The sequence below is a fragment of the Panulirus ornatus genome, chromosome 62, assembly GCF_036320965.1.
Source record: "Panulirus ornatus isolate Po-2019 chromosome 62, ASM3632096v1, whole genome shotgun sequence".
NCBI classification, from domain to species: Eukaryota; Metazoa; Arthropoda; class Malacostraca; order Decapoda; family Palinuridae; genus Panulirus; species Panulirus ornatus.
Genome location: NC_092285.1, coordinates 6,559,232 through 6,582,480, shown reverse-complemented (window position 1 = coordinate 6,582,480; position 23,249 = coordinate 6,559,232). Strand labels below are relative to the sequence as shown.

At 42.2% G+C, this 23,249-nt stretch overlaps 1 protein-coding gene across 1 annotated transcript in view; it reads right to left on the bottom strand.

Annotated features, from left to right (window-relative positions):
• LOC139745774 (superoxide dismutase [Mn], mitochondrial-like) overlaps positions 1-23,249 on the bottom strand; it is a 48,822-nt gene that overhangs the window by 15,795 nt on the left and 9,778 nt on the right. The window contains exon 3 of the mRNA XM_071656316.1: positions 5,745-5,858. Within this exon, the coding sequence (XP_071512417.1) occupies positions 5,745-5,858 (114 nt within the window). The remainder of the gene's footprint in view (positions 1-5,744; positions 5,859-23,249) is intronic.

The following is a 23,249-nucleotide window of genomic DNA, read 5'->3' as shown; positions in this document are numbered from 1 at the left end:
TAAAATAAAAAATAAATATATATTCGGTTTTCAGTAAAGAAGAGAGTGGTGAGGAGTGAGTGAGCTTGGAAAGGAGACTTGTGTGAGGAAGTACCAGGAGAGATTGAGTGCAGAATGGGAAAAGGTGAGAGCAAATGACATAAGGGGAGTGGGGGAGGAATGGGATGTATCAAGGGAAGCAGTGATGGCATGCTCAAAAGATGCTTGTGGCATGAGAAAGGTGGGAGATGGGCAGATTAGAAAGGGTAGTGAAAAGGTGGGATGAAGAAGTAAGATTGTTAGTGAAAGACAAGAGAGAGGCATTTGGATGATTTATGCAGGGAAATAGTGCAAATGACTGGGAGATGAATAAAAGAAAGTGGCAGGAAGTCAAGAGAAAGTTGCAAGAGGTGAAAAAGAGGGCAAATGAGAGTTGAGGTGAGAGAGTATCATCAAATCTTAGGGAGAATAGAAAGATGATTTGGAAGGAGGTAAATAAAGTCCATAAGAGAAGAGAACAAATGGAAACATCGGTGAAGGGGGCTAATGGGGAGGTAATAATAAGTAGTGATGAAGTGAAAAGATGGAAAGAGTATTTTGAAGGTTTGTTGAACATTTTTGATGATAAGAGTGGTAGATATAGGGTGTTTTGGTTGGAATGGTGTGCGAAGTGAGACGGTCAGGGAGAATGGTTTGGTAAACGGAGAAGAGGCAGTGAAAGCTTTGTGGAAGATGAAAGCTGGCAAGGTAGTGGGTTTGGATGGTACTGCAGTGGAATATATTTAAAAAGGGGGTGACTGTGTTGTTGATTGTTTGGTAAGAATATTCAACATATGTATGGATCATGGTGAAGTGCCAGAGGATTGGCAGAATGCATGCATAGTGCCACTGTATAAAGGCAAACAGGATAAAGGTGAGTGTTCAAATTACAGAGGTATAAGTTTGAGTATTCCTGGGAAATCATATTGGAGGGTATTGATTGAGAGGGGTAAAGGCATGTACAGAGCATCAGATTGGGGAAGAGCAGGGTGGTTTCAGAAGTGGAAGAGGATGTGTGGATCAGGTGCTTGCCTTGAAGAATGTATGTGAGAAATACTTAGAAAAACAGATGGATTTGTATGCAGCATTTATGGATCTGGAGAAGCATATGATAGGGTTGATAGAGATGCTTTGTGGAAGGTTTTAAGAGTTGCTAGATGCAGTGAAAAGTTTTTACCTAGGATGCAAGGCATGTGTACGAGTAGGAGAGGAAAGTGATTGGTTCCCAGTGAATGTCTGTTTGCGGTATGGGTGCGCGATGTCTCCATGGTTGTTTAATTTGTTTATGGATGGGGTGGTTAGGGAGGTAAATGTAAGTTTTGGAGAGAGGGGCAAGTATGCAGTCTGTTGTGGATGAGAGGGCTTGGGAAGTGGGTCAGTTGTTGTTCGCTGATGATACAGCGCTGGTGGCTGATTCGGGTGAGAAACTGCAGAAGTTGGTGACTGAGTTTGGTAAAGTGTGTGGAAGAAGAAAGTTGAGAGTAAATGTGAATAAGAGCAAGGTTATTAGGTTCAGTAGGGTTGAGGGACAAGTTACTTGGGAGGTAAGTTTGAATGGAGAAAAATTGGAGGAAGTGAAGTGTTTTAGATATCTGGGAGTGGACTTAGCAAAAGATGGAATCAAGGAAGCGGAAGTGAGTCACAGGGTGGGGGAGGGGGTGAAGGTTCTGGGAGTGTTGAAGAATGTGTGGAAGGCAAGAACGTTATCTTAGAGAGCAAAATTGGTTATGTTTGAAGGGATAGTGGTTCCAAAAATGTTATATGGTTGTGAGGCATGGGCTATAGGCACAGTTTTCCGGAGGACGGTGGATGTGTTGGAAATGAAATGTTTGAGGACAATATGTGGTGTAAGGTGGTTTGATTAAGTAATGAAAGGATAAGAGGGATGTGTATAATAAAAAGAGTGTGGTTAAGAGAGAAGAAGAGGGTGTATTGAAATGGTTTGGACATATGGAGAGAATGAGTGAAGAAAGATAGACAAAGTGGCAGTGGGAAGAAGGGGAAGCAGAAGACCAAACTGGAGAAGGAAGGATGGAGTTTAAAAGATTTTGAGCGATTGGGGCCTGAACATACAGAAGGGTGAAAGGCATGCAAGGAATAGAGTCAATTGGAATGATGTGGTATACTGGGGTCGACATGCTGTCAATGGATTGAACCAGGGCATGTGAAGCGTATGGGGTAAACCATGGAAAGGTCTGTGGGGCCTGGAAGTGGAAAGGGAGCTGTGGTTTTGGTGTATTACACATGACAAATAGAAACTGTGTGAATGAATGTGGCCTTTTTTGTCTTTTCCTAGTGCTACCACGCTGGATATGTGTATACAGGGGGGGGGGGCACAATTTCATGTGTTGCATGCCTTTCACCCTCCTGCATGTTCAGGCCATCATCACTCAAAATTTTTTTCACTTCATCCTTCCACCTCCAATTTGGTCTCCCACTTCTTGTTCCCTCCACCTCTGACACATATATCTTCTTTGTCAACCTTTCCTCACTCATTCTCTTCATGTGACCAAACCATTTCAATACACCCTTTTCTGCTCTCTCAACAACACTCTTTTTTATTACCACACATCTCTCTTAGCCTTTCATTATTTACTCATTTAAACCACCTCACACCACATATTATCCTCAAACATTTAATTTCCAACACATCCACCCTCCTCTCCACAACCCTATCTATAACCCATGCCTCGCAACCATATAACATTGTTGGAACCACTATTCCTTCAAACATACCCAATTTTGCTCTATGAGATAACGTTCTCGCCTTCCACACATTCTTCAGCGCTTCCAGAACTTTCGCCCCTTCCCCCACCCTGTGACTCACTTCCGCTTCCATGGTTCCATTCGCTGCTAAATCCACTCCCAGACATCTAAAACACTTCACTTCCTCCAATTTTTTTTCCATCCATACTTTTTTTTTTTTTTTTTTGCTTTGTCGCTGTCTCCCGCGTTTGCGAGGTAGCGCAAGGAAACAGACGAAAGAAATGGCCCAACCCACCCCCATACACATGTATATACATACGTCCACACACGCAAATATACATACCTACACAGCTTTCCATGGTTTACCCCAGACGCTTCACATGCCCTGATTCAATCCACTGACAGCACGTCAACCCTGGTATACCACATTGATCCAATTCACTCTATTCCTTGCCCTCCTTTCACCCTCCTGCATGTTCAGGCCCCAATCACACAAAATCTTTTTCACTCCATCTTTCCACCTCCAATTTGGTCTCCCTCTTCTCCTCGTTCCCTCCACCTCCGACACATATATCCTCTTGGTCAATCTTTCCTCACTCAATCTCTCCATATGCCCAAACCATTTCAAAACACCCTCTTCTGCTCTCTCAACCACCCTCTTTTTATTTCCACACATCTCTCTTACCCTTACGTTACTTACTCGATCAAACCACCTCACACCACACATTGTCCTCAAACATCTCATTTCCAGCACATCCATCCTCCTGCGCACAACTCTATCCATAGCCCACGCCTCGCAACCATACAACATTGTTGGAACCACTATTCCTTCAAACATACCCATTTTTGCTTTCCGAGATAATGTTCTCGACTTCCACACATTCTTCAAGGCTCCCAGGATTTTCGCCCCCTCCCCCACCCTATGATCCACTTCCGCTTCCATGGTTCCATCCGCTGCCAGATCCACTCCCAGATATCTAAAACACTTCACTTCCTCCAGTTTTTCTCCATTCAAACTCACCTCCCAATTGACTTGACCCTCAGCCCTACTGTACCTAATAACCTTGCTCTTATTCACATTTACTCTGAACTTTCTTCTTTCACACACTTTACCAAACTCAGTCACCAGCTTCTGCAGTTTCTCACCCGAATCAACCACAAGCCCTGTATCATCAGCAAACAACAACTGACTCACTTCCCAAGCCCTCTCATCCACAAAAGACTGCATACTTGCCCCTCTCTCCAAAACTCTTGCATTCACCTCCCTAAAAACCCCATCCACAAACAAATTAAACAACCATGGAGACATCATGCACCCCGGCCACAAACTGACAATCACTGGGAACCATTTCTTTTATCCTACTCAATTTCTATCATCATTATCTCATTTTTTTATTAACCAGTTTTATTATACAATTCTGTAGTTTCTTTTTACCTTTTACTTAAGAGTCTTCAATTCATATTTCATCATTCTTATTTTTTACTTTATGCAAATTCTTTTGTGATTATCTCATTTTTTTTTACCAGTTTTATAAACTGAATTTTTTTTTAAATCATTCCATGTACTATTAATAAAAAAGATTCTTTTGTTTGTTTTTCATATTCTTGGCAGCTAATTCATCGGCACTTACCGCCTCACCTGTGACTAGAACGTTATGTAAGCTATATCTTCTTTTAAATCTACTGAACCTACCATGACATCTCAAAAAGACCTCTAACCTTCATCTGAATTGTTAATAAGCTTAGTTGTACATATTTTTTGTATTTGATCTTCTATCCTCAGCATCAACAATTTTTCCATTTCGTGGATGGGTCCTTGTTGCTGCTGTGTTATTACTGTAGACTTCACACTCGCCTAACCTCTCACTGCTTCATGTATTTTTTCCTTGTCCTTAAAAATTGTGGAGACCATTGAGCAGGATGACTGTAATCATGTGTAATCACGTTCAACTTTTTTCCTCTTTCATATTACCTAATTTCCAATTCCAAATCGAGTGTCTTCCGCGGCTTCTTGCCAGCTCTATCAACTTGTGATTCCTTTTTCCTCTTGCTCATCATCTTCTTTGGGGTTTAACATGAAATGGATTAATCCAGCATGAAAATTTGTTAGATGCACTTGAATAACATACACTTACTGAATGGTAACAGAACAAGAACTGAGAGATGCTGCGATTTATTCAATGCCGGGGATATCATCTGACAGTCATTACTGTATGCACACAGCCATTAGCTTTGGCAGCCATATGACCAAGCATAATTTTTATATTTACATTTATCTTTTAAATTATATTTCTTTCCCCGTCGAATGTACGGATGGTCGTAAGGTAGTAAGTAGGGGAGAGCTTGTATGTGTAAGACAGTGGGTGGATCTTTCCTTGTATGTTTCCTGGCGCTACCTTGCAAATGCGGAAAACAGCAATCAAGTATAATAAAAAATTATATACATAAACATCTTCTCTACCAACAAATCTGGCATATGTTTGGAATATCACCCATAAAATTCTTTTACCCACATACCTTTTAAATAATTTCTTCCCACTACATATCCTTTAAACATCTTCATTCCTTATTATATCTATACTCTGATTCTAACTATGCTAGACATGCTATTCATTTCTAATTCCCTAGATATTATTTTTGCCAATCATGAACTGTACAAATTTGAGCATAAGATCCATGCATGACAACTAGGATGAGTACTCCATGCACACAATACCTTCAGTCCAGTCATCAGAGCTGTCAATGAACCAAATTAACTTTTACAATAAAACTGTCCCTCAAAGTAATCTGGTAAGTGGGGAACTTTAAAAAAATTAAACAGAATCAATGTGTACTTAGCTTAGCTAAAAGGGCCTTGAAATAATAGGAAGCCAAGGTTGGAAGCATAAAATAAAGTTAAAGTTGAAGCTGAAGTTGGGAATATTCATGAATAAAGCTGTTAAGAACTAAACAAGTGTTATCAAAAAAATCTAAACTAAGATGAAATAATCTTAAACTATTACTCATATTTTCTGACATACCATCTGGTTCTCCACCATCTGGGGATAAGTTCTTCCAAAAGATTGTGTGATTGATGTGGCCACCACCATTGAACTTGAGTGCTGGAGCCAGAGAAATTATTGTGCTGATGTCACCTGTTGAAATTGCAATACAAATCAGTAAATTTATAAATATTTTTTTTTTCACACATGCTCGCCATTCCACAAGTGAGGGAGCATCAAGAATGGATGACAGAGCCTTAGAGGGAAAATCCCCATCTGACTCCAAGTAATACAAGAAGGGAGGATTTCCAGCCTTGGGGAAGGATCTGTGGGGTATGGTTGTGGATACGGGGCTATGGTTGCAGAGCATTACACACGACAGAAAATTAATGTGAGCAAATGAGGCCCTTTCTTTTATCTGTTCCTGAAATCACCCAGCTGACACAGAAAATGCCAAACAAGTATAAAACAAAATATGGAAACAGGAGCCAAGCTAGTAGTGCTTACCCTCCTTGAAGGCTTGAGCTGGGATGTCTTTATGTGTGAGGATGTAACCTGGATGAAACAAAAGGGTAGGAAGGTAGTATGTTTGGGTAGAGGAACCTGGATGTTCTGGTTCTAAGTGAAACAAAGTTCAAGGGAAAAGGCATGAATGTTTAGGGAATGTTCTAGGGTTAAAGTATGGCATTAAAGAGAGGGCAAAAGCAAAGGAAGGAATGGCACTTCTGCATGAGGAGTTGTAAGAGAGTGTGAAAATGTGCAGAAGTGAGCTCTAAACTGATGTGGGTGAAGAGAAGGCTAAGAAGTGTAAGATTCTTGGTGCTTATGCATTTGACAGCAAGGGTAGCAATGAAGAAAGGAGAATATTTTGGGAACCAAACGAAAATCTTATTATACATGAAGGTGTGAAGCACAACTGTGATGCCACTGAATGTTTTCCTGGCAAGGTAGCAACAGGGGTGGATGAAGGAAAGCAAGTATGAATATGTACATGTGTACATGAACTGAAAAAGATTTTGAGGGATCAGGGCCTGAACACACAAGAGAGTGAAAGGAATGCAAGGAATAGATTGAATTGGAACAATGTGGTATACTGGGATGGACGTGCTGTCAGTGGATGGAAACGGCATGTGAAGCACCTGGAGTAAACCTTCAAAAGTTTTGTGGGGTCTGGATATGGAAAGGGAGCTGTGGTTTCGGTGCATTACACATGACTGCTAGAGACCGAGTGTGAACGAATGTGGCCTTTTTTGTCTTTTCCCAGCGCTACCACACACACAAGTGGGGGGATGCTATTTCATGTATGGTGGGGTGGCGACGGGAATGGATGAAGGCAACGAATATGAATATGTACATATGTATCTATATGTATGTATACATTGAAATGTATAGGTATGTATATATGCGTGTGTGGGCGTTTATGTATATATGCGTGTGTGGGCGTTTATGTATATATGCGTGTGGGTAGGTTGGGCCCTTCTTTTGTCAGTTTCCTAGCACTACCTCACTAACGCAGGAGATGGCAATTAAGTATGATAATAAAAAACATTTTATTTAATATATTGTTATATTTATCTATTATACTTTGTTACTGTCTCCTGCGTGAGTGAGATAGCACAAGGAAACAGATGAAAGAATGGCCCAAGCCACCCACATACACATATATATACATATACACCTACACACATATATATACATACCTAGACATTTCAACTTATACATACATATACATACACAGACATATAAATAAATACAAATGTACTTATTCATACTTGCCCTCATCAATTCCTGTATGGCACCACCCCGCCACACATGAAATGGCATCCCCCTTCCCCCCTGTGCATTGAAATGGCATCCCCCTCCCCCCCGTGCATGCGAGGTTACACTAGGAAAAGACAACAAAGGCCACATTAATTCACACTCAGTTTCCAGAAAAATACAGCTCCCTTTCCACATCCAGGCCACACAAAACCTTCCATGGTTTACCCCAGATGCTTCATATGCCCTGGTTCAATCCACTGACAGCATATCGACCCCAGTGTACCACATCGATCCAATTCTCTCTCTCTCTCTCTCTCTCTCTCTCTCTCTCTCTCTCTCTCTCTCTCTCTCTCTCTCTCTCTCTCTCTATCTATCTATCTATCTATGTATATATATATATATATATATATATATATATATATATATATATATATATATATATATATATATATTATATCACTGGGGATAGGGTAGAAAGAATACTTCCCACGCATTCCTCACGTGTCGTAGAAGGCGACTAAAGGGGACGGGAGCGGGGGCCAGAAACCCTCCCCTCCTTGTATTCTAACTTTCTAAAAGGGGAAACAGAAGAAGGAGTCACGCGAGGAGTGCTCATCCTCCTCGAAGGCTCAGATTGGGGTGTCTAAATGTGTATGGATGTAACCAAGATGAGAAAAAAGGAGAGATAGGTAGTATGTTTGAGGAAAGGAACCTGGATGTTTTGGCTCTGAGTGAAACGAAGCTCAAGGGTAAAGGGGAAGAGTGGTTTGGGAATGTCTGGGGAGTAAAGTCAGGGGTTAGTGAGAGGACAAGAGCAAGGGAAGGAGTAGCACTACTCCTGAATCAGGAGTTGTGGGAGTATGTGATAGAGTGTAAGAAAGTAAATTCTAGATTGATATGGGTAAAAGTGAAAGTTGATGGAGAGAGATGGGTGATTATTGGTGCATATGCACCTGGGCATGAGAAGAAAGATCATGAGAGGCAAGTGTTTTGGGAGCAGCTGAATGAGTGTGTTAGTGGTTTTGATGCACGAGACCGGGTTATAGTGATGGGTGATTTGAATGCAAAGGTGAGTAATGTGGCAGTTGAGGGAATAATTGGTATACATGGAGTGTTCAATCAGTGTTGTAAATGGAAATGGTGAAGAGCTTGTAGATTTATGTGCTGAAAAAGGACTGGTGATTGGGAATACCTGGTTTAAAAAGCGAGATATACATAAGTATATGTATGTAAGTAGGAGAGATGGCCAGAGAGCGTTATTGGATTACGTGTTAATTGATAGATGCACGAAAGAGAGACTTTTGGATGTTAATGTGCTGAGATGTGCAACTGGAGGGATGTCTGATCATTATCTTGTGGAGGCGGAGGTGAAGATTTGTGGGGGTTTTCAGAAAAGACGAGAGAATGTTGGGGTGAAGAGAGTGGTGGAGTAAGTGAGCTTGAGAAGGAGACTTGTGTGAGGAAGTACCAGGAGAGACTGAGTACAGAATGGAAAAAGGTGAGAATAAAGGAGGTAAGGGGAGTGGGGGAGGAATGGGATGTATTTAGGGAAGCAGTGATGGCTTGCGCAAAAGATGCTTGTGGCATGAGAAGCGTGGGAGGTGGGTTGATAAGAAAAGGTAGTGAGTGGTGGGATGAAGAAGTAAGATTATTAGTGAAAGAGAAGAGAGAGGCATTTGGACGATTTTTGCAGGGAAAAAATGCAAATGAGTGGGAGAGGTATAAAAGAAAGAGGCAGGAGGTCAAGAGAAAGGTGCAAGAGGTGAAAAAGAGGGCAAATGAGAGTTGGGGTGAGAGAGTATCATTAAATTTCAGGGAGAATAAAAAGATGTTTTGGAAGGAGGTAAATAAAGTGCATAAGACAAGGGAGCAAATGGGAACTTCAGTGAAGGGGGCTAATGGGGAGGTGATAACAAGTAGTGGTGATGTGAGAAGGAGATGGAGTGAGTATTTTGAAGGTTTGTTGAATGTGTTTGATGATAGAGTGGCAGATATAGGGTGTTTTGGTCGAGGTGGTGTGCAAAGTGAGAGGGTTAGGGAAAATGATTTGGTAAATAGAGAAGAGGTCGTAAAAGCTTTACGGAAGATGAAAGCCGGCAAGGCAGCAGGTTTGGATGGTACTGCAGTGGAATTTATTAAAAAAGGGGGTGACTGTATTGTTGACTGGTTGGTAAAGTTATTTAATGTATGTATGATTCATGGTGAGGTGCCTGAGGATTGGCGGAATGCTTGCATAGTGCCATTGTACAAAGGCAAGGGGGATAAGAGTGAGTGCTCAAATTACAGAGGTATAAGTTTGTTGAGTATTCCTGGTAAATTATATGGGAGGGTATTGATTGAGAGGGTGAAGGCATGTACAGAGCATCAGATTGGGGAAGAGCAGTGTGGTTTCAGAAGTGGGAGAGGATGTGTGGATCAAGTGTTTGCTTTGAAGAGTGTATGTGAAAAATACTTAGAAAAACAAATGGATTTGTATGTAGCATTTATGGATCTGGAGAAGGCATATGATAGAGTTGGTAGAGATGCTCTGTGGAGGGTTTTAAGAATATATGGTGTGGGAGGCAAGTTGTTAGAAGCAGTGAAAAGTTTTTATTGAGGATGTAAGGCATGTGTACGGGTAGGAAGAGAGGAAAGTGATTGGTTCTCAGTGAATGTAGGTTTGCAGCAGGGGTGTGTGATGTCTCCATGGTTGCTTAATTTGTTTATGGATGGGGTTGTTAGGGAGGTGAATGCAAGAGTTTTGGAAAGCGGGGCAAGTATGCAGTCTGTTGTGGATGAGAGAGCTTGGGAAGCGAGTCAGTTGTTGTTCGCTGATGATACAGTGCTGGTGGCTGATTCATGTAAGAAACTGCAGAAGCTGGTGACTGAGTTTGGTAAAGTGTGTGAAAGAAGAAAGTTAAGAGTAAATGTGAATAAGAGCAAGGTTATTAGGTACAGTAGGGTTGAGGGTCAAGTCAATTGGGAGGTAAGTTTGAATGGAGAAAAACTGGAGGAAGTAAAGTGTTTTAGATATCTGGGAGTGGATCTGGCAGCGGATGGAACCAGGGAAGTGGAAGTGAATCATAGGGTGGGGGAGGGGGCGAAAATCCTGGGAGCCTTGAAAAATGTGTGGAAGTCGAGAACATTATCTCTGAAAGCAAAAATGGCTATGTTTGAAGGAATAGTGGTTCCAACAATGTTGTATGGTTGCAAGGCGTGGGCAATGGATAGAGTTGTGCGCAGGAGGGTGGATGTGCTGGAAATGAGATGTTTGAGGACAATATGTGGCGTGAGGTGGTTTGATCGAGTAAGTAATGTAAGGGTAAGAGAGTTTTGGAGAGAAGGGCAATTATGCAGTCTGTTGGGAATGAGAGGGCTTGGGAAGTGTCACTTGTTGTTCGCTGATGATACAGCACTGGTGGCTGATTCATGCGAGAATCTACTGAAGTTGGTGACTGAGTTTGGTAAAGTGTGTGAAAAAAGAAAAAATGAATAAGAGCAAGGTTGTTAGATTCATTAGGGTTGAGGGACAAGTTAATTGGGAGGTAAGTTTGAATAGAGAAAAATTTGAGGAAGTGAAGTGCTTTAGATGTCTGTTAGTGGATTTAGTAGCAGATGCAACCGTGGAAGCGGAAGTGAGTCACAGGGTGGGGGAAGGGGCAAAAGTTCTGGGAGTGTTGGAAGAATATGTGGAAGGTGAGAACGTTATCTTGGAGAGCAAAAATGGGTATGTTTGAAGGAATAGTGGTTCCAACAATTTTATATGGTTGCGAGGTGTGGGCTATAGATAGGGTTGTGTGAGGAGGGTGGATGTTTTGGAAATAAAATGTTTGAGGACAATATGTGGTGTGAGGTGGTTTGATCGAGTAAGTAATGAAAGGGTAAGAGAGATGTGTGGTAATGAAATGAGTGTGGCTGAGAGAGCAGAAGAAGGTGTATTGAAATGGTTTGGTCACATGGAGAGAATGAGTTAGGAAAGATTGACAAAGAGGATATATGTGTCAGAGGTGGCAAGAACAAGAAGTGGGAGACCAAATTGGAGGTGGAAGGATGGAGTGAAAAAGATTTTGAGCGATCGGGGCCTGAACATGCAGGAGGGTGAAAGGCGTGCAAGGAATAGAGTGAATTGGAAAAATGTGGTATATCGGGGTCAACATGCTGTCAGTGGATTGAACCAGGGCATGTGAAGCGTCCGGGGTAAACCATGGAAAGTTTTGTGGGGCCTTGATGTGGGAGGCAAGTTGTTAGGAGCAGTGAAAAGTTTTTATCGAGGATGTAAGGCATATGTACGTGTAGGAAGAGAGGAAAGTGATTGGTTCTCAGTGAATGTTGGTTTGCGACAGGGGAGCGTGATGTCTCCATGGTCGTTTAATTTGTTTATGGAAGGGGTTGTTAGGGAGGTGAATGCAAGAGTTTTGGAAAAAGGGGCAAGTGTGCAGTCTGTTGTGGGAGAGAGAGCTTGGGAGGTGAGTCAGTTGTTGTTCGCCGATGATACAGAGCTCGTGGCTGATTCGGGACAGAAACTGCAGAAGTTCATGACTGAGTTTCATAAAGTGTGTGAAAGAAGAAAGCTGAGAGTAAATGTGAATAAGAGCAAGGTCATTAGGGGTTAAGGGACAAGTGAACTGGGAGGTAAGTTTGAATTGAGAAAAACTGGAGGAAGTGAAGTGTTTTAGATATCTGGGAGTGGATTTGGCAGCGGATGGAACCATGGAAGCGGAAGTGAATCATAGGGTGAGGGAGGGGGCGAAACTTCGGGGAGCATTGAAAAATGTGTGGAAGTCGAGAATGTTACCTTGGAAAGCAAAAATGGGTATGTTTGAAGGAATAGTGGTTCCAACAATGTTATATGGTTGCGAGGCGTGGGCTATAGGTAAAGTTGTGTGGAAGAGGGTGGATGTGCTGGAAATGAGATGTCTGAGGAAAATATGTGGTGTGAGGCAGTTTGAACGAGTAAATAATGAAAGGGTAAGAGAGATATGTGGTTAAAAAGAGAGTGGTTGAGAGAGCTGAAGAGGGTGTTTTGAAATGATTTGGTCACACAGAGAGAAGGAAAGATTGACAAAGAGGATATATGTGTCAGAAGTGCAGGGAACGAGGAGAAGTGGGACACAAAATTGGAGGTGGAAAGATGGAGAGAAAGGGATTTTGAGTGATCAGGGCCTGAACATGCAGGAGGGTTAAAGGCGTGCAAGGAATAGAGTGAATTGGAAGGATGTGGTATACCAGGGTCGATGTGCTGTCAATGGATTGAATTAGGGCATGTGAAGCGTCTGGGGTAAACCATGGAAAGTTTTGTGGGGCCTGGATGTGGAAAGGGAGCTGTGGTTTCGGTACATTATAAACAACAGCTAGAGACTGAGTGTGAACAAATGTGGCCTTTGTCGTCTTTTCCTAGTGCAATCTCACACACATGCGGGGGGAGGGGGTTGTCATTTCATGTGTGGTGGGAAGGCGAAGAGAATGAACAAGGACAGACAGTATGAATTATGTTTTTTATTTTGCTTTGTCGCTGTCTCCCGTGTTAGTGAGGTAGTGCAAAGAAACAGACAAAAGAATGGCCCAACCCACCCACATACACATGTATATACATACACGCCCACACATGCAAATATACATACCTACACATCTCAACATATACATATATATATACACACACAGACGTATACATATATACACATGTACATAATTTATACTGTCTGCCTTTATTCATTCCCATCGCCACCTCACCACACATGAAATAGCAACCCCCTCCTCCCGCATGTGCGCATGATAGTGCTAGGAAAAGACAACGAAGGCCACATTCGTTCACACTCAGTCTCTAGCTGTCATGTATAATGCACCGAAACCAAAGCTCCCTTTCCACATCCAGGCCCCACAGAGCTTTCCATGGTTTACCCGAGACGCCTCACACGCCCTGGATCAATCCACTGACAACAGTTCAACCCCGGTATACTTGCATAGTGCCACTGTACAAAGGCAAAGGGGATAAGACTGAGTGCTCAGATTACAGAGGTATAAGTTTGTTGAGTATTCCTGGTAAATTATATGGGAGGGTATTGATTGAGAGGGTGAAGGCACGCACAGAGCATCAGATTGGGGAAGAGCAGTGTGGTTTTAGAAGTGGTAGAGGATGTGTGGATCAGGTGTTTGCTTTGAAGAGTGTATGTGAAAAATACTTAGAAAAGCAAATGGATTTGTATGTAGCATTTATGGATCTGGAGAAGGCATATGATAGAGTTGATAGAGATGCTCTGTGGAAGGTACTAAGAATATATGGTGTGGGAGGCAAGTTGTTAGAAGCAGTGAAAAGTTTTTATCGAGGATGTAAGGCATGTGTACGTGTAGGAAGAGAGGAAAGTGATTGGTTCTCAGTGAATACAGGTTTACGGCAGGGGTGTGTGATGTCTCCATGGTTGTTTAATTTGTTTATGGATGGGGTTGTTAGGGAGGTGAATGCAAGAGTTTTGGAAAGGGGGGCAAGTATGCAGTCTGTTGTGGATGAGAGAGCTTGGGAAGTGAGTCAGTTGTTGTTTGCTGATGATAGAGCGCTGGTGGCTGATTCATGTGAGAAACTGCAGAAGCTGGTGACTGAGTTTGGTAAAGTGTGTGAAAGAAGAAAGTTGAGAGTAAATGTGAATAAGAGCAAGGTTATCAGGTACAGTAAGGTTGAGGGTCAAGTCAACTGGGAGGTAAGTTTGAATGGAGAGAAACTGGAGGAAGTGAAGTGGTTTAGATGTCTGGGATTGGATCTGGCAGCGGATGGAACCATGGAAGTGGAAGTGAATCATAGGGTGGGGGAGGGGGCGAAAATCCTGGGAGCCTTGAAGAATGTTTGGAAGTCGAAAACATTATCTCGGAAAGCAAAAATCGGTATGTTTGAAGGAATAGTGTTTCCAACAATGTTGTATGGTTACGAGGCGTGGGCTATGTATAGAGTTGTGTGCTGGAGGGTGGATGTGCTGGAAATGAGATGTTTGAGGACAATATGTGGTGTGAGGTGGTTTGATCGAGTAAGTAATAACAGGGTAAGAGAGATGTGCGGTTATAAAAAGAGCGTGGTTGAGAGAGCAGATGAGGGTGTTTTGAAATGGTTTGGTCACATGGAGAGAATGAGTGAGGAGAGATTAACCAAGAGGATATATGTGTCAGAGGTGGAGGGAACGAGAAGTGGGAGACCAAATTGGAAGTGGAAGGATGGAGTGAAAAAGATTTTGAGTGATCGGGGCCTGAACATGCAGGAGGTTGAAAGGTGTGCAAGGAACAGAGTGAATTGGAACGATGTGGTATAACGGGGTCGACGTGCTGTCAATGGATTGAACCAGGGCATGTGAAGCGTCTGGGGTAAACCATGGAAAGTTCTGTGGGGCCTGGATGTGGAAAGGGATCTGTGGTTTCGGTGCATTATTACATGACAGCTAGAGACTGAGTGTATACAAAACCACTAACACACTCATTCAGCTGCTCCCAAAACACTTGCCTCTCATGATCTTTCTTCTCATGCCCAGGTGCATATGCACCAATAATCACCCATCTCTCTCCATCAACTTTCATATATATATATATATATATATATATATATATATATATATATATATATATATATATATATATATATATTTTTTTTTTTGCTTTGTCGCTGTCTCCCGCGTTTGCGAGGTAGCGCAAGGAAACAGACGAAAGAAATAGCCCAACCCACCCCATACACATGTGTATACATACGTCCACACACGCAAATATACATACCTACACAGCTTTCCATGGTTTACCCCAGACGCTTCACATGTCCTGATTCAATCCACTGACAGCACGTCAACCCCGGTATACCACATTGATCCAATTCACTCTATTCCTTGCCCTCCTTTCACCCTCCTACATGTTCAGGCCCCGATCACACAAAATCTTTTTCACTCCATCTTTCCACCTCCAATTTGGTCTCCCACTTCTCCTCGTTCCCTCCACCTCCAACACATATATCCTCTTGGTCAATCTTTCCTCACTCATTCTCTCCATGTGCCCAAACCACTTCAAAACACCCTCTTCTGCTCTCTCAACCACGCTCTTTTTATTTCCACACATCTCTCTTACCCTTACGTTACTTACTAGATCAAACCACCTCACACCACACATTGTCCTCAAACATCTCATTTCCAGCACATCCATCCTCCTGCGCACAACTATATCCATGGCCCACGCCTCGCAACCATACAACATTGTTGGAACCACTATTCCTTCAAACATACCCATTTTTGCTTTCCGAGATAATGTTCTCGACTTCCAAACATTCTTCAAGGCTCCCAGGATTTTCGCCCCCTCCCCCACCCTATGATCCACTTCTGCTTCCATGGTTCCATCCGCTGCCAGATCCACTCCCAGATATCTAAAACACTTTACTTCCTCCAGTTTTTCTCCATTCAAACTTACCTCCCAATTGACTTGACCCTCAACCCTACTGTACCTAATTACCTTGCTCTTATTCACATTTACTCTTAACTTTCTTCTTTCACACACTTTACCAAACTCAGTCACCAGCTTCTGCAGTTTCTCACATGAATCAGCCACCAGCGCTGTATCATCAGCGAACAACAACTGACTCACTTCCCAAGCTCTCTCATCCCCAACAGACTTCATACTTGCCCCTCTTTCCAAAACTCTTGCATTGACCTCCCTAACAACCCCATCCATAAACAAATTAAACAACCATGGAGACATCACACACCCCTGCCGCAAACCTACATTCACTGAGAACCAATCACTTTCCTCTCTTCCTACACGTACACATGCCTTACATCCTCGATAAAAACTTTTCACTGCTTCTAACAACTTGCCTCCCACACCATATATTCTTAATACCTTCCACAGAGCATCTCTATCAACTCTATCATATGCCTTCTCCAGATCCATAAATGCTACATACAAATCTATTTGCTTTTCTAAGTATTTCTCACATACATTCTTCAAAGCAAACACTTGATCCCCACATCCTCTACCACTTCTGAAACCACACTGCTCTTCCCCAATCTGATGCTCTGTACATGCCTTCACCCTCTCAATCAATATCCTCCCATATAATTTACCAGGAATACTCAACAAACTTATACCTCTGTAATTTGAGCACTCACTCTTATCCCCTTTGCCTTTGTACAATGGCACTATGCACGCATTCCGCCAATCCTCAGGCACCTCACCATGAGTCATACATACATTAAATAACCTTACCAACCAGTCAACAATACAGTCACCCCCTTTTTTAATAAATTCCACTGCAATACCATCCAAACCTGCTGCCTTGCCGGCTTTCATCTTCCGCAAAGCTTTTACTACCTCTTCTCTGTTTACCAAATCATCTTCCCTAACCCTCTCACTTTGCACACCACCTCGACCAAAACACCCTATATCTGCCACTCTATCATCAAACACATTCAACAAACCTTCAAAATACTCACTCCATCTCCTTCTCATATCACCACTACTTGTTATCACCTCCCCATTTGCGCCCTTCACTGAAGTTCCCATTTGCTCCCTTGTCTTACGCACTTTATTTACCTCCTTCCAGAACATCTTTTTATTCTCCCTAAAATTTAATGATACTCTCTCACCCCAACTCTCATTTGCCCTTTTCTTCACCTCTTGCACCTTTCTCTTGACCTCCTGTCTCTTTCTTTTATACATCTCCTACTCAATTTCATTTTTTCCCTGCAAAAATCGTCCAAATGCCTCTCTCTTCTCTTTCACTAATACTCTTACTTCTTCATCCCACCACTCACTACCCTTTCTAATCAACCCACCTCCCACTCTTCTCATGCCACAAGCATCTTTTGCGCAATCCATCACTGATTCCCTAAATACATCCCATTCCTCCCCCGCTCCCCTTACATCCATTGTTCTCACCTTTTTCCATTCTGTACTCAGTCTCTCCTGGTACTTCCTCACACAAGTCTCCTTCCCAAGCTCACTTACTCTCACCACCCTCTTCACCCCAACATTCACTCTTCTTTTCTGAAAACCCATACAAATCTTCACCTTAGCCTCCACAAGATAATGATCAGACATCCCTCCAGTTGCACCTCTCAGCACATTAACATCCAAAAGTCTCTCTTTCGCGCGCCTGTCAATTAACACGTAATCCAATAACACTCTCTGGCCATCTCTCCTACTTACATAAGTATATATATATATATATATATATATATATATATATATATACAAAGCATCAGATTGGGGAAGAGCAGTGTGGTTTGAGAAGTGGTAGAGGATGTGTGGATCAGGTGTTTGCTTTGAAGAATGTATGTGAGAAATACTTAGAAAAGCAAATGGATTTGTATGTAGCATTTATGGATCTGGAGAAGGCATATGATAGAGTTGATAGAGATGCTCTGTGGAAGGTATTAAGAATATATGGTGTGGGAGGCAAGTTGTTAGAAGCAGTGAAAAGTTTTTATTGAGGATGTAAGGCATGTGTACGTGTAGGAAGAGAGGAAAGTGATTGGTTCTCTGTGAATGTAGGTTTGCAGCAGGGGTGTGTGATGTCTCAATGGTTTTTTAATTTGGTTATGGATGGGGTTGTTAGCGAGGTGAATGCAAGAGTTTTGGAAAGAGGGGCAAGTATGAAGTCTGTTGGGGATGAGAGAGCTTGGGAAGTGAGTCAGTTGTTGTTCTCTGATGATACAGTGCTGGTGGCTGATTCATGTGAGAAACTGCAGAAGCTGGTGACTGAGTTTGGTAAAGTGTGTGAAAGAAGAAAGTTAAGAGTAAATGTGAATAAGAGCAAGGTAATTAGGTACAGTAGGGTTGAGGGTCAAGTCAATTGGGAGGTAAGTTTGAATGGAGAAAAACTGGAGGAAGTAAAGTGTTTTAGATATCTGGGAGTGGATCTGGCAGCGGATGGAACCATGGAAGCGGAAGTGGATCATAGGGTGGGGGAGGGGGTGAAAATTCTGGGAGCCTTGAAGAATGTGTGGAAGTCGAGAACATTATCTCGGAAAGCAAAAATGGGTATGTTTGAAGGAATAGTGGTTCCAACAATGTTGTATGGTTGCGAGGCGTGGGCTATGGATAGAGTGGTGCGCAGGAGGATGGATGTGCTGGAAATGAGATGTTTGAGGACAATGTGTGGTGTGAGGTGGTTTGATCGAGTAAGTAACGTAAGGGTAAGAGAGATGTGTGGAAATAAAAAGAGCGTGGTTGAGAGAGCAGAAGAGGGTGTTTTGAAATGGTTTGGGCACATGGAGAGAATGAGTGAGGAAAGATTGACCAAGAGGATATATGCGACGGAGGAGGAGGGAACGAGGAGAAGAGGGAGACCAAATTGGAGGTGGAAAGATGGAGTGAAGAAGATTTTGTGTGATCGGGGCCTGAACATGCAGGAGGGTGAAAGGAGGGCAAGGAATAGAGTGAATTGGATCGATGTGGTATACCTGGGTTGACGTGCTGTCAGTGGATTGAATCAGGGCATGTGAAGCGTCTGGGGTAAACCATGGAAAGCTGTGTAGGTATGTCTATTTGCGTGTGTGGACGTATGTAGCGCTCTCTGGCCATCTCTCCTACTTACATATGTATACTTATGTATATCTCGCTTTTTAAACCAGGTATTTCCAATCACCAGTCCTTTTTCAGCACATAAATCTACAAGCTCTTCACCATTCCCATTTACAACACTGAACACTCCATGTATACCAATTATTCCCTCAACTGCCACATTACTCACCTTTGCATTCAAATCACCCATCACTATAACCCAGTCTTGTGCATCAAAACCACTAACACACTCATTCAGCTGCTCCCAAAACACTTGCCTCTCATGATCTTTCTTCTCATGCCCAGGTGCATATGCACCAATAATCACCCATCTCTCTCCATCAACTTTCAGTTTTACCCATATCAATCTAGAATTTACTTTCTTAAACTCTATCACATACTCCCACACCTCCTGATTCAGGAGTAGTGGTACTCCTTCCCTTGCTCTTGTCCTCTCACTAACCCCTGACTTTACTCCCAAGACATTCCCAAACCACTCTTCCCCTTTACCCTTGAGCTTCGTTTCACTTAGAGCCAAACATCCAGGTTCCTTTCCTCAAACATACTACCTATCTCTCCTTTTTTCTCATCTTGGTTACATCCACACACATTTAGACATCCCAATCTGAGCCATCGAGGAGGATGAGCACTCCTCGCGTGACTCCTTTTTCTGTTTCCCCTTTTAGAAAGTTAAACTACAAGGAGTGGAGGGTTTCTGGCCCCCCGATCCCGTCCCCTTTAGTCGCCTTCTACTACATGTGAGGAATGCGTGGGAAGTATATATATATATATATATATATATATATATATATATATATATATATATATATATATATATATATATATATATTTTTTTTTTTTTTTTTTTTTTTTTTTTTCATACTATCCGCCATTTCCCGCGATAGCGAGGTAGCGTTAAGAACAGAGGACTGGGCCCCTGAGGGAACATCCTCACCCGGCCCCCTTCTCTGTTCCTTCTTTTGGAAAAAAAAAAAAAAAAAAAAAAAAAAAAAAAAAAAAAAAAAACACGAGAGGGGAGGATTTCCAGCCCCCCGCTCCCTTCCCTTTTAGTCGCCTTCTACGACACGCAGGGAATACGTGGGAAGTATTCTTTCTCCCCTATCCCCAGGGATAATATATATATATATATATATATATATATATATATATATATACATATATATATATATATATATATATATATATATATATATATATATATATATATATATACATATATATATGGAAAGCTGTGTAGGTATGTATATTTGCGTGTGTGGACGTATGTATATACATGTGTATGGCGGGGATTGGGCCATTTCTTTCGTCTGTTTCCTTGCGCTACCTCGCAAACGCGGGAGACAGCGACAAAGTATAATGAATAAAATAAATAAATATATATATATATATATATATATATATATATATATATATATATATATTTATTTATTTTATTCATTATACTTTGTCGCTGTCTCCCGCGTTTGCGAGGTAGCGCAAGGAAACAGACGAAAGAAATGGCCCAATCCCCGCCATACACATGTATATACATACGTCCACACACGCAAATATACATACCTACACAGCTTTCCATGGTTTACCCCAGACGCTTCACATGCCTTGATTCAATCCACTGACAGCACGTCAACCCCGGTATACCACATCGCTCCAATTCACTCTATTCCTTGCCCTCCTTTCACCCTCCTGCATGTTCAGGCCCCGATCACACAAAATCTTTTTCACTCTATCTTTCCACCTCCAATTTGGTCTCCCTCTTCTCCTCGTTCCCTCCACCTCCGACACATATATCCTCTTGGTCAATCTTTCCTCACTCATTCTCTCCATGTGCCCAAACCACTTCAAAACACCCTCTTCTGCTCTCTCAACCACGCTCTTTTTATTTCCACACATCTCTCTTACCCTTACGTTACTCACTCGATCAAACCACCTCACACTACACATTGTCCTCAAACATCTCATTTCCAGCACATCCATCCTCCTGCGCACAACTCTATCCATAGCCCACGCCTCGCAACCATACAACATTGTTGGAACCACTATTCCTTCAAACATACCCATTTTTGCTTTCCGAGATAATGTTCTCGACTTCCACACATTCTTCAAGGCTCCCAGAATTTTCCCCCCTCCCCACCCTATGATCCACTTCCGCTTCCATGGTTCCATCCGCTGCCAGATCCACTTCCAGATATCTAAAACACTTCACTTCCTCCAGTTTTTCTCCATTCAAACTCACCTCCCAATTGACTTGACCCTCAACCCTACTGTACCTAATAACCTTGCTCTTATTCACATTTACTCTTAACTTTCTTCTTCCACACACTTTACCAAACTCAGTCACCAGCTTCTGCAGTTTCTCATATGAATCAGCCACCAGCGCTGTATCATCAGCGAACAACAACTGACTCACTTCCCAAGCTCTCTCATCCCCAACAGACTTCATACTTGCCCCTCTTTCCAAAACTCTTGCATTTACCTCCCTAACAACCCCATCCATAAACAAATTAAACAACCATGGAGACATCACACACCCCTGCCACAAACCTACATTCACTGAGAACCAATCGCTTTCCTCTCTTCCTACACGTACACATGCCTTACATCCTCGATAAAAACTTTTCACTGCTTCTAACAACTTTCCTCCCACACCATATATTCCTAATGCCTTCCACAGAGCATCTCTATCAACTCTATCATATGCCTTCTCCAGATCCATAAATGCTACATACAAATCCATTTGCTTTTCTAAGTATTTCTCACATACATTCTTCAAAGCAAACACCTGATCCACACATCCTCTACCACTTCTGAATCCACACTGCTCTTCCCCAATCTGATGCTCTGTACATGCCTTCACCCTCTCAATCAATACCCTCCCATATAATTTACCAGGAATACTCAACAAACTTATACCTCTGTAATTTGAGCACTCACTCTTATCCCCTTTGCCTTTGTACAATGGCACTATGCACGCATTCCGCCAATCCTCAGGCACCTCACCATGAGTCATACATACATTAAATAACCTTACCAACCAGTCAACAATACAGTCACCCCCTTTTTTAATAAATTCCACTGCAATACCATCCAAACCTGCTGCCTTGCTGGCTTTCATCTTCCGCAAAGCTTTCACTACCACTTCTCTGTTTACCAAATCATTTTCCCTAACCCTCTCACTTTGCACACCACCTCGACCAAAACACCCTATATCTGCCACTCTATCATCAAACACATTCAACAAACCTTCAAAATACTCACTCCATCTCCTTCTCACATCATTTTGGATGTTAATGTGCTGAGAGGTGCAACTGGAGGGATGTCTGATCATTATCTTGTGGAGGCTAAGGTGAAGATTTGTATGGGTTTTCAGAAAAGAAGAGTGAATGTTGGGGTGAAGAGGGTGGTGAGAGTAAGTGAGCTTGGGAAGGAGACTTGTGTGAGGAAGTACCAGGAGAGACTGAGTACAGAATGGAAAAAGGTGAGAACAATGGAAGTAAGGGGAGTGGGGGAGGAATGGGATGTATTTAGGGAATCAGAGATGGATTGCGCAAAAGATGCTTGTGGCATGAGAAGAGTGGGAGGTGGGTTGATTAGAAAGGGTAGTGAGTGGTGGGATGAAGAAGTAAGAGTATTAGTGAAAGAGAAGAGAGAGGCATTTGGACGATTTTTGCAGGGAAAAAATGCAATTGAGTGGGAGATGTATAAAAGAAAGAGACAGGAGGTCAAGAGAAAGGTGCAAGAGGTGAAAAAAAAAGGGCAAATGAGAGTTGGGGTGAGAGAGTATCATTAAATTTTAGGGAGAATAAAAAGATGTTCTGGAAGGAGGTAAATAAAGTGCGTAAGACAAGGGAGCAAATGGGAACTTCAGTGAAGGGCGCAAATGGGGAGGTGATAACAAGTAGTGGTGATGTGAGAAGGAGATATATATATATATATATATATATATATATATATATATATATATATATATATATATATATATACATATATATATATTTTTTTTGCTTTGTTGCTGTCTCCCGCGTTTGCGAGGTAGCGCAAGGAAAGAAATGGCCCAACCCACCCCCATACACATGTACATACATACGTCCACACACGCAAATATACATATCTACACAGCTTTCCATGGTTTACCCCAGATGCTTCACATGCCTTGATTCAATTCACTGACAGCACGTCAACCCTGTATACCACATCGCTCCAATTCACTCTATTCCTTGCCCTCCTTTCACCCTCCTGCATGTTCAGGCCCCGATCACACAAAATCTT